The 12,925-nt window shown below is 46.9% G+C and overlaps 1 protein-coding gene across 1 annotated transcript in view; it reads right to left on the bottom strand.

Moving 5' to 3' along the window:
* The window catches only part of GPR157 (G protein-coupled receptor 157), a 191,147-nt gene extending 181,477 nt beyond the window's left edge, over positions 1–9,670 (bottom strand). The window contains exons 1-2 of the mRNA XM_069610030.1: positions 9,539–9,670; positions 5,529–6,131 (exon numbers count right to left, since the gene is read on the bottom strand). Of these exons, the coding sequence (XP_069466131.1) occupies positions 5,529–5,923 (395 nt within the window). The 5' untranslated portion in view covers positions 5,924–6,131; positions 9,539–9,670. The remainder of the gene's footprint in view (positions 1–5,528; positions 6,132–9,538) is intronic.
* Positions 9,671–12,925: the final 3,255 nt, after the last annotated feature.

Genomic DNA, 12,925 nt, shown 5'->3' with positions numbered 1-12,925 from the left:
AGCCAGCTACAAAGGCCCATAAAACAATGTTGCCCTTTATACCTGCTGCGAACATAACATCAATGTAAAAAGTAAGGTGCGCGTGCCAATCACCCAGGCTGTGAACCATTTACAAGATAAAGTTACAAGCCCCCACAATCCGCTTACTACACTGCCATAAAGTAGGAGTACTCCACACCAAGAGCCCATATACACCCGCTCGTTTTGGAATAAAGACGACGCGGAGCAACGCAGGTTCGATCCCGGTCCGGTCTTAGAACCCTCTGGTATTAAGCGCGTTATAAATGATCAATTATAACAAGGAGGAGAGCATTAGCGACCGGTGTAGCCCGAGGCAGAAGGACTGTAATGCTGTTAGAATATTACAAACATTGAGGATACAATCGTCGGTTTAAAATAGGGAGAGAAAAAAAGCAGGAAGGAAAGCAGGCGTGATGCCTTGTTGACACTGGTTATCGTTACTTGTTAACAGGTGTTTCCATCTCAAGTGTGGGTGGTGTGTATGCGTGCGTGCGTGAAGGCATTTTCATGTCTGGCGAATGTAGAGGGTGCTTCACTTTCCTCCAGGAGTGCTTCAATGTAAGGCGGCGGGGCTGTGTGCCCCCACACAGGCGCCGTAATGACCCCCCCCCACTCCAGCGTCCTCCAGGTGCTACGCAGAAGCTAGAACCCAACCCCAGAGCTGACATATTTTCCAGTTCAGGGCATCCAGCCCTGGCCATATTCACTGCATTTTGTGACTCGTTTTGCTTTAAGGTAATGATATTGATATTTTATTTCTATGGCGCTCGTACAGAAGTGTTTCACAGCCACAAGGCAAGGGGGGGGGAGGGCAACAGGGGAGAACAAAACACCGATCTTACTAGGCCCAGTGACACCGAGAACGCGCAAGTGCATGGGAAAGGGGAAGGGGGGAGAAGTGGAAAGTGTGAAGCAGAGGAGAAACAGATAAATAACAATAAAGGCAATTAACAGTTTTAGTGGCCAGCAATTTGCAAGTGCTAGGTTTAAGGCAGCAGACAGGATAGGTCTGATAAGTGCAGGAAGAAAAAAAGGGGGGGTGGCTGTATGGGTACAGATACAGACCCCAGTGCAAGGGGTGGCCCGGAGGCAGTGCGGGAGGTACTGACAGGCCTGGACTTGCCTATAGGACAATACCCAAATCGAATGCCCAAAACGCTAGTGGGTCAGTCGTTTTTTTGGCCAAAATGGGCCCGTTTTTGTTAAAAGCGGCCACTTACACAGCAAGTTGCTTTGAACAGCTTTACTCAACACATTTGACCAACAAAAAAAAAAAAAAACACTCCCCATGGGTGCTACTCAAACAGGCTGTCAAAACGTAAGCAACTTTCTCCATTGGTGCCCGGGGCCTTTTTTACGCCACAGGCCGACCCTGTACAGAGGAGACTGGACGATCGACTCCGGCATGGCATGGAAAAACTCTGGAGCTATGCAAAGCAGCGAATATAGGGTACGGTGGGACGTGAGGCGCCTCACTTCTTTATATTGTCCCCGAGAGTTCACAACCTGAGTGCCCCTTCGAGATAATTGTCCCTACCAAACAAAAAAAAACTAAAAATAAGAAAAAAATAATAATAAAAACACATTGAAGCGGTGGCGGGGTGGGGACAGGAATGGGGGAAATCACACTTTTTACGCCAAAGACCACACCTCAATTTCCCCCAACGTGGACCAACATCCCCGTGGCCCTTCATTCACCCACTCAGATCTCAAAACCAACAAGAGTGCTGGAATCTTGAAGCCCAAAAATAGGAGATGCCAGTATCACCTTAAAGTCCTGACATTATAGTAAACCGTGCTCTATGCATGCTGGAATTTGTAGTTCTATCGTTTCCATTAAATATGGGCCTGTAAATCCCAACATGCACAACACTGTCTTAGAGACCAGGACAGGAACATGGTGGCAGTGATTACATGGGACTATTTGGAAACTCTGTGGGCAAGGCCCGTTCAATGTAACAAGGATCGCCTAGGGAAGGGTGAACACCATGTCCTGTACAGCCCTACTACCCAACCTCCCACACAGAACGTATATAACCCCAGGCCGATGACCTGCAACGCCGAAATCAGTGCTGGGAAGTCTGGTTTCGCACACGTAAACAGAACTAGACCACTTCCGCTTCTGGAGCAGGATGGCGCCATATCTGCAAAACTGTGGTTTCTGAAGATAGCGAGTGCACCACAGGAGGCAGTTTTAACTTTTTTTTTTTTTTTTTTTTTTAAAGAGTCACCAGAAAACGCACACACGTTTCCCGGATTAAAAAGTACAAATGACCATTTACAAAACGGCTCCAAATAGGCCAAGTAGCATCATATGGGTTTTTAGACTTTAAAAACAAAAGAAATCCTATTGTTTAAATATAAATGCTAAGTGAGATCTTCAGATACATAATCCCAAAATGCAAATGGATTCAACAGGCATGGTCTCCATAAGGTGGCCACAGACCCAGCTGCCAGCAACTGGTCCAGTAAAAAACCTCTCTAGCTGTCAGTAACTGGGTATCTTTCACACGAACCAAAGGGAATGTGCGGTCTGGTCACATCCAGAAACCATGAATGATGGGTCAGTTTCAGGTATAGGCTAGCTCTCGCTGCATGTTTCTGCAGCTAGCCAGCAGGAACGTAACACCGAACCATCACATTATGTTATGTTATTCTGCCAGCTGCCTCACCACCTGGGAAGTAAAGGCACCACATAAAGGAGAAAGGGCCCTTGCAGTCGGCGGGTGTCTGTGTGCCATGGGTAGGAGGTGTCTGTAAGCGTGCCACGGGTGGGTCTCACATGCTGACCTCCCACTTGCACACATAGAGCATCTCGCGGTCAAGTACCTAGGGGCTTGCAGATGCTTCCGCTGGTTGCACTGGAGCAGATTTAAACGGCAAATGACTAGCGATGCTGACCCCAATCCTGGACTACCTAAGAAATACTTCTCTTCTCCCAACAAGACCAAGCCCCGATGGCAAAAGACCCATGTGGCATACTGGGCACAGCACTTTGCTACATAAGGTGAGGCCTGAAAGTATGCTCAGTCTGCCACCCACCTGCATAGTAATAAAGGAGAAGGGGTGCAAGGAGGGGGTTGCGTTTGTCACATCCCGAGGGACTCTTCCTCGCACCCTACAGATCATGCCCTCCAGAGCCTCAGGCGCTGCATTTAGGAAAATAAGGGAAGTACCCCGGCAGCCCCCCTATCTGCCACCACTGTGCATGACCAATGCATCCATTTTGGGGAAGAAACCTATTAAGAGATTGGCAAAGTGGAAACGGGAGCTGCTTGCATATGCAGGACAGCGAGACTGTGGGGTGGAAAGAAGGAGGTGGAAAAACGTGAGTGGAAGTAGTGGGTTTAGGGAAGAGAGGCAGAAAGGGAGCAAATACATAGGTCATTAACTGAACACCGACACACCTAGGAGTTGTAGAAGACCCAAAACCAGAGCACCCTGTACCCTAGATACAACTACCAAACACACAAATGAACAAACTTGCACCAACACCGAATAGTCGCGGAAAACCCAATGCCAGACCACCATGTCCCAAGTGCCCAAAACACTACTCCCCTAAATAAATGAACACATTTTGAAACATTTTCAAAGATAAACAAGAACAATCGGGGAGGGTTCTTTTTCAGATTTACTGCAGCCATTTTGCATGAGCTTAATTAAATGCTGGGCGGCCGTGGATCAATCACAGACAGCTTGACTGACCATTTTACAGCAGGCTGGGTACAACTAAAGCGCCCGTGAGCAGACACCAGGTGCAGCGCAGATTGCTGATAAATAATATTGGCATCCCTTTAAAAGCACAGAGCAAGCTCCAAGAGATCCCAAGGCCTGGGGAGGCAGCGGGTGAGAATGGCCATAGGGGCTAGCATAGGCAAAGGCAGTCCGTGGGTGGGCAAAAAGCCACACACCTTCCACAGGCTGTGTGTCCCTCTTCACATTCCATGTTTTCCGATCTACGTTTCACATACCAGTAGTTTCAGCGTATAGGCAGCTCGTGCAGCAACAGCTACAGTCCAAAGCAATACGCCGAGCTTGTAGGACAGGGCGTTTAGCAACTTTGCCAATAGCCCTGGATTCAGATCAATTGTTCCGCATTTAATATTTCATATATTCATATGCAATGGACAACAGCAAAACTAGAAGAAAAAAAACCTAGTCCATTTATCAACAGATGGAAAGAGCAGATGTATTCCGGTTAAGAATTGCAATTAAAATAGTAAAGCATTGGGAGCCGATGATTGGGTTGGGTGGTGGGGAGGTATCCTGTGGAGTTGGTTGTGTTGCTTCCCACACTATATGTCAAGGGGACTTTGAAGGAGTAAAGTGTTACCTGGTCATATTGCTTTACTGACAGCAGAGGGCTGCAGATCGGTTGGGGCAGCAAACCCACCCCCAGCCCTACCACCCTTCGGAAAAGCAGTAACTCATCCGTAATCTCCCCCCCAAAGAGAAAATAGTTAATAAAAGATTAGGATTCATGCTGTAATGGTCTCCAGCAGGGCTTGCCAGATGTTTTGGACGACACATCCCATGATCCGGCACCATGGACAATACTGGCTACGGCAAATGGAAGTTTTAGTCTGGAACATCTGGAAAGCCAGAAGTTGAAGAAACGTACTGTATCATCTTTAACAAGGATCCCCAATGGTAGCCCTTTGGGGGAGATCGGTCAAGTTAAATCCTTCCACTGTCCCAAACAGTACACATTCCATCACCTCCACATTTCTATTTACAACAGCTCACCAGGGGTATGCAAAGTATTCAACGTATCCATTCATCCCAACACCAGACAGCCTACCCCAGCCAATATACACCATCCTTGCCTGGAGCAGGTGGCACAAACAGCACGGTATTACCCAAATGTACCTTTTACAATCAACCTCAATGTAGTGGTTAGTTAATTAACCTTCTGCACAATTGACCTTTGTATTATTTTATATATGTATTGGGTTGGTTTTGGATTATAAATAATATAAGGGGATTGTGTGGGGGGTTGCCCCCCGCATATATGTCCTAATTGACCTTTGAAATTAGTTCAATTCTCCTGAGGTCAAGTGTGAAAAGGTCAAATCAGTATACATCCAAACACCACAGCATAGACTTCTCCCTCGTTTGCATGCATCCTGCCCTCTTTCAAATCAGTTGACAAGCTTTATCATTCAATCCTTTACCCAGGCCACGATGGCAGCCATTTATACATTTCCTGTGTGTAAATGTCAAGAGATGCAGGAAAGCACCTGTTTTTTAGACCGTTGGCATTTACTATCATACCCGATTAAAATGTTAAGCCCAGATGTGTAGCACTGTTTGTTCTGTTGCAGTGATGAGTTTTATGTGAACCATGCTGGGGCTTACCAAGTATACGTGCAAGTTGGGCTTACATAAAGTCTTCTTGGAAGAGCCATCTTCCGTTGGCATGGGAGATTGAAACAGGGGCTAACATTCCATACCAGTTTCCCCACAACCCTCAAAACCTCAATTCCACTCCCCCGCACGCCACTTACCTCACTGCATGGAAGGTGAAAAGAAGGCCGTCAGCCAGGCTGGGCCGGGCACGCACAATGGTGATGTACAGGTATAGGGCCACTGCCACCGTCCAAAAGAAGGAGCTGGTGTTGGCAAAGGTGGACAAGGCCCCCTGCACCACACAGTCCCATGTGCTGGATTCAAAGTTGCGCAGAACACCATAGGCGTAAGCAACGGCAGACAGCAGGTCAGCCACTGACAAGTAGAGGAGCAGCTCACGGGGCCGGCTGCGCAGCTCAGGCCACAAAGCATGGGTGCAGATGATGAGAATGCAGCCCACCACTGATAGGGCGCAGGACAGCAGCACCGTCACCTGCTCCGACAGGTAGATCTCAGGGAGTGGAGGAGCATTGGTGCTGGAGAGCATCTCCATGGTGGTGTCAAAGAAGAGCCAGGAAACTTGTCCACGGTAGACTGCAAGCCCACCGCATCAGAAGCTGCGTTTCCAAGGCAACAACAAACAGCCAGGAAAGCCACTTCCAAGGGTCAATGAGCTTCCAGGAGGTTCAGCCAATGGAGATCGTGCATCCAACGAATCAAGGGGCAGAAGGAATCTCACATCAAAGGCATCGGCGAAGACCCTAGAGAAGAAAAAAAAAGATGCAAGAGAGGTGTCAAACTCCAAAAACAGGACATCAAACAGGGGCAGACAGAGGCAATAGGGTCTCTGGGACACACTCGAACCTTAAGAGAAGGGAATGACCGTCCCAATGCAGAAAAGGCTGTTAGAAAGCCTACCCGTTCAAAAAATCATGTAGAACAACAAAGCAGAATACTCGAGGAACAATATCCCAACAGCCAGAAACTGAAGGCTGGTTACTCCAAGGAAAAGAAAGGGAAACAAACTATCAGCCCAAGGTCCAAAACTCTGGAAGGACCACTGAAAAGGCCATAAAAAAAAAAGATAAAAACAAGATAGTTTGACTACTTCTAAATAAAATTTCGCAATGACCAAGAAAATTGCTAAATCCAGTTCAGCCAGGCAAATAAATCTCCAACAGATGAAGATCTGGTGGAGGAAAACGCCCTTCAATTGCCCTGGAAGGCCCCAAGTGTGCTGCACATTGGCTGAATTGTATCTGCCACCTAAATTGTCTATCAGTTTATTATTTATTAGAATATTTGTTCAGCGCTGGTTCTACCAAGAGGGTCTTGGAGCACCTCATAAGGTTAAAAAGGTGAGAGGAGAAAGAAGTTACAACACGTTGACAGGTCAGGGTAGGAAGATAAGGATTGACAAATTATAGCAGAAGAGAGAGATGGCTGCATTGTGTGTGTGAATACAGGCGCGCTGTGATGCCGCTTCAGAAAGTGGCAATGGAGGGTGCAGTGCAGATGTGATGTGGTAGGGTGTTCCAATGCTCTGGGTGGCCATTGGGTAAATGCTTCTTTTTGTGTGCATGTTGTCTTGCAGAGTGTGGCATGTGTGTGAGATGCCGGCTTGCTTGTCTGGCGTTTGTGTGGGTGAGGAGTTGGAGTTTGCTAGCTTCCAGAAAACAGAGATTAGCGGATGGAAGCAATGATAGAACAGGCCATGCAACCAACGGCCTAGGGATTGCAGAAAGGGAATCTAGCACCATGCCATCATGGCTGGTAAAAGCCACTTGACACTTTAAAACGGACATTCATATCTTGGCCGAGATAGGTAGAGCAAGGCATTCAATGCCCGATGGAACGCATGCACCCAGAACGGCGGAGGTCTGCAACGATTGGTCCGCAAATCCCATTAACCCCAACCAGCAGCTTGCAGATCCCGGTACTAGGGACAATAATTGACGCCAAAATAGGGGCAACAAATGACTATCAGAAGAAGGGAGATCACACATGTTGATTACTCGAGGTCTTTCTGCCCCCGGTTTGATTTGGAATTTGTAAATATTGTAGAAACAACTGAAATAATATACACCTTGAATGTGACCCTACTATTACTGTTTGTTACAAATTGGGATTTTGAAAACTGCAACGTGGCCATAGAAAAATAAGTATCGAACTTTCTGTGACTAGCAAGAAGAGGAGAAAGTCTTTTGGTCCTCACTTCGACTAGGGTTTGGGGATGGGGGGTCCGCCATTGTCTTTACTTTTTATACAAAGCATAGTAAATAAGAGCTGAATGGATGGTGCTCCGACAGCTACATCCATTATAGCTACAGCATGGAGCCTGTACCTTCAAGACCTCCACAGAATCGAAAAACACGTTTTGTCCCATTGGGGGTTTGGAGTCCGATATTGATTCCCATGGGCTTAATTTTAGGGGGTCACGGGTGTTTGTACCTCCTCCCCCCCAACTTTCATGGAACACCATTTTGTCACCATTCATTTGCTGGGACACCTTTTCTTCAGATGTCATGTCCCCCCCAACTATTTCAGCAAAGTTACTCCACTGTTCATTCCTTTGGGTCCTGAGAAAGGCATCAACATTACCCATAGCCCGATATTTAACAATGCATTATGCATCCTAACATTGTGGGTTGTATGTTGAGGACCTTTTATACACACACACATCTTAGATACAATTATTGGTATGTGAATTCTCCTTATCAATATGAATGTTTTAATGTGTAATAAAACATGCAATATATTATGAAAATAAAGTATTTCATTAATTTCTTCTGGCGAATGCTTAACTGTATGCATTTTGTTCGTTTTAGAATATTATATTTTGCACTGGAGCCCAAGAAGTTACTTTTGTAAGCCTATTTCGAGTAGGTTGGTTTATGAAGTCATTGAGAAGTACCGTGACGGTGCCTCGGCGCTATATTATTTTCTGGGGGTGTAGAATACTTTACCTCGTCAAAACACTAGGGCCATCAGTTGCCAATATAAACCAGAAGCCAGTGCATATAAAGGGGTAATGCCTCACACAGGGGTGAACGGGATACTCCCCCGGCACGTCAGGAGACGAGCTACGAAGCTGTCTCCCCAGAGCTCTTACCAACGGAAACTCAACGCGTGTGTCCCTGTAGGTCCCTGTAGAAGGGGCATAGGCGCTATGCACGCCCATTAAAGGAGCTCCCCGTCTAAGGTCAGGGCGACCAATGACGAAACAAAGCGATATTCTGGGAGCCTTGCTGTTGGTCATGCTGGGGCAAATATAAATATTTTTTTTAAAAAATGGAATGGTTTATTATCGTTAGAGATAGTTCTCTGCACCTTTTTAAACGAAATACGCCTACCGCCTCATCCACTTGGAGTGAGTCACCAGTCAAGGACTAATTTCACCCTGCCATTTTGCGCCATACCCTCATGCACTTCAATGTGATAAACCTCCCAGCAAACCAGCATCACCCTCCCAAATATCTATTAACCACGTTAACCGCAACGAGAACGTCCTCCACGTCACCCATCTTGGAGGCTTAAAGGGTTGAAAAGGCAGCAGACACAGCAAGGACGAGTGACTCCCTCTGGCGCAGGAGAAAGGAGTGAGCCCCACTCAGAATGCCATAAAACTCGGCAGAAGTGGGAACGGGGCTTCCTGCAAACAGTACTTTTAGTCCCGGTCCCCATTATAAATACAGGACTCCAAGTCCCAGAATGCCGGTACAGCTCTACACTCAATCGGATTGAATGGGACTAGTAGGTTGCTCTAGCCCCCACACAGCTTCAGTGAAAATGTAGCCATGCGCTGGGGCGAATTGGGACCCTGGAATATTAGTTTGGGGAAAGTTGCACAGACAAGGGAGAACATAAAGCCCTGGGGAGACGTAACGCATTAAGGAGAGAGGGAGTCAAAGGGGGAGGGGGTCCACAGAGTCCCAGAGATATAGTTGCTCAAGAGTTGAGAAATGAGCTCCTCGAGTCCTTGAAAGGAGGGTAGAGAAGTTGCGTGTGTAACGTAGCCACATCGTTGGAATGAGATTTGAGTTCCCGGGAGAGCGGTCATTAGACCACCTAGAAGCGGGGTGTGGTAGTCATTAAGTCGATGAGAGAACATACGAGGAAAGCACAGGGAGAAGAAAAATATTATGCACACGTAAATGGCAGCTCCTACCAAACATCCGGTTCCCGGATTAGATCTGTTTCCGGTTCTGTAGGCACAGGTGCTGGTTCTGGAGCTGCCCCAGTCCCGCTTTCTGTCCCGGCTGCCCTGAGTGTCGCCTGTAAGTCTGCCTCGTAGGCGGGACGCCAGTCAAGCCCTATCCGAGTCACGTGAGAAACAACACCAACTCCTATTTCAGAACCCCTCCCATCTGCTCACCTAAAACTCACGCCAATACAGAACTCTCGTACCCACCCTCTTTTCCTTTCCTTTATTAAACGTCGAGTGCTAAGTTTTAGACCGCATTCCGCTCCGCTTCATGGGTCTTGTTTTTCCTCACTCTTTCCCACTTATACCGGTGTACTCCAGCCCCTATATTCCTCTTTACTTTTCTGACACCCATCACTCTTATTTATCCAGGGCTCACTTACGTTAGATTATCTGACACTTTCCCAACGGTGTATTTTAACCTGACGAATCTGTGACTATTTTACAAGTAACATTTCAAAAGTATAACCAGCCATGACTTTTTCAGCCCTGCCCCAGAGACACCTTTCAAATATCCTGAAGTAACAAATATATAATGCCAGTGCCATTGAACTTCCATGTTACAGCTTGATATATGACTGCCTGGCTGTTGTGGTCTGATTAATGATCACACGCAGGCAGAAGGTTGTAGTTGTGCTTATTTAATCACTCTATACACAGCACTGTCTTCTCAGCATAACGTATATTAATTATATGTAGAGTCAGTGCTGGCTTCACCTGTGTGCTGTGTAAGGAGTCTGCATGGCAAGGAGTCTGCAGGGGGAGCGTTGGGCTTCCTTCCGTACTCTGGCTTGCCGCGCTCGCAATGTCAGTTTGCGGAAATCCCACTTGCCATCTTGCATACAACTCACGCGAGACTTCGTGCGGGACTTCCTTGAAGTCCTTTACTCTACATACCTCCTTTTGTTGGACAACTTCCTTTGCTCCATCACATTGTCAGTGTGCCTTCCTGGCCGCCTTCTTTCTCTCTGTGGTCGACTGCTCCCTGCATTCTCTTCTTGCAGTGTTGCACTTTTTTCACTGGTTCTTTCTTGTCTCACCACACTCCTCTTCCTCTTTGGACTGGCCCCACTTAGTATGGTGTCCCTTCTTCCTGCTCCTCTTCATGGTCAGGTTGTTCTCTCATTCGGGTTCTCCTTGGCCAAGCTCTCTTGATTTCTCTGCTCTTGTGTTGCGGGGCTGGGTGCCTCTCCTGTCCCCCTCTCCAAGTTCGATAGCTTTCCGTCTTGGGTGCGTACATGGTTTGTCCCTCGCTGCACTACCCTGAATGGTTTGCTGAACATGGACCCAGTCACGCAATCTCTATGTAGCATTTTAATCTTTATCAAATCCCCTTCTCGGACTGTGCTTTGTTGTGGCTTTCATCTTTCGTCACTATATCTCTTCATGGTTTTTTTGCTCTTCTTCACTCACCACACCAATTCTTCCATGTCCTCTTTTTCATCCTCTCTTATATTTGCCAACGATGGCGGGACCATGGTGGATGCTGCCCTGCTTCCTCTGAGAAGATGGAACGGCGATATGTTTGTGACCCCATTGGGGGTAAAGCGATGAGCAGCTACTGCTTCCTTGCCTGTGCTGAGCGGATTGAGACCCGCTGCGGTGGCTAACTGCAAGGCTCCCTTAATGAACCCGTTGGTGCATTTCACCAACCCATTTGCTTGTGGGTGATATAAGGCAGCTTTGATTTCTTTCATAAACTTTTCAATTTCTCTACATACAAGTAGAACTCGGTTGTCGGTGACCAATTCTCTAGGCAAGCCTTCTCTTTGAAATTTTTTCTTGAGGAACTGAATGACAGTAGTTGTGGTTATGTTGAATACAAAGTCAACTTCTACCCATTTGGATAAATAGTCCACTAACACTATGCCATAATTGTGTTCATCTTCCATTAGCTCTAGCGGGCCTATGAAGTCCATGCCCAATTTTTGTCACACTCCTTCTGGCCCCTCTGTAGGGTGTGGTCGCGCTTGTCTTACTTTAAGTCGCTTGTCACTATTCACACATTCATGACACCTCTCTGTCATTGTCCGTATTTCCTTACGCATTCTGTGATTTTTGTTGTGGTGGCATCCTTGGCTGCTTCTTCTTTCCAGTGCCTTTCACTCATTTCGAGGAAATCCCGACTCCTGAAGTCAGTGACTGATGCAACCCCACATTCATTTTGTAAAAAGCTGGTCTCTGTTTCTTTGCGCACTGGCAGTCTGGACATACAGTCCGCCTGGGCATTTTTCAACCCTGCAATATGCTGTATTTCATACGTGTATTCTTGCAGCTTTGTTGCGATGCAAGCAAGGCAGGTTGTCGATGTTCAGGTCCCTCCCAGGTTTAATACGTTCACTAGGGGTTTGTGGTCGGTAACCAGCAAATATTTCATACCCCAGACGTATGTGCGAAAGAAATCCACAGCCCTCGCACATGCCAACATCTCCTTTTCTATAGTCAAGTAATTTTTTTCTGCTTGCAAGAGTGCTTTGGATGTGAAAGCAACAATGTGTTCATCATCGCCTTTCTTTTGGGTGAGGATTGCCCCAATTCTATACATGCTGGCATCCGTAGTGATCATAGTTTTCCATTGAGGATTGAATGGCCATAGACAGGGCGCATGCATGATGCACTCTTTGACTTCTTCAAACGACTTTGCTTGCTCTGCATTCCACTGGTATTCTGCACCTTCCTTGAGCAATTCTCTCATGGGAGCGGTAATCTCGGAAAAATTTGGCACAAATTTTGCCTAATATTCAGATAGTCCCAAGAATGATCTCAACTCTTCTTTACTGTTTGGGGGAAGCGCCTTCACAATGGCTTGCAGTAAATCCTTCTTGGGGCTAATGCCTGCCTTGGATGTAGTTAATCCCAGATACTCTGCTTCGCCAGCCTGCAGTACACACTTGTTATAGCGTAACCGCACCCCTGCTTCTTGTAATTTTGCCAACACTTTGCAGAGAGCTGTATCATGTGTCTCCTTGTCCTCAGCGTAAATTAATATGCCATCTTGGAAATATGAGACACTTCCAATGTTTTTCAAAAGCAAAGTTTTTCATGCGCTGGAATGCAGCGGCCGCTGAAGACAACCCAAAGGGCATTCTGGTGAATTGATACGTTTCGAATGGGGTTATAAACGCAGTCAGGGGTCTGGATTCCCGATGCAAGTTGATCTGGTGGTAGATGTCTCTCATATCTAGTTTCGAAAAAACCGTTGCCTCCTTCATCAGCAAAACCAGTTCACTTATGCTTGGTAAGGGGTAACTGTCCGCCACCACCTCCAGGTTTAGGCTGCCTAAGTCAATGCCAAGCCGTAAGTTTCCGGTGTTCTGTTTTTTTTATGGGGACCACAGGGCTGAGCCATTC

The sequence above is a fragment of the Ambystoma mexicanum genome, chromosome 8 (assembly GCF_040938575.1).
Source record: "Ambystoma mexicanum isolate Mex_15411 chromosome 8, UKY_AmexF1_1, whole genome shotgun sequence".
NCBI lineage: Eukaryota > Metazoa > Chordata > Amphibia > Caudata > Ambystomatidae > Ambystoma > Ambystoma mexicanum.
This window is presented reverse-complemented; position numbering and strand designations above follow the sequence as displayed.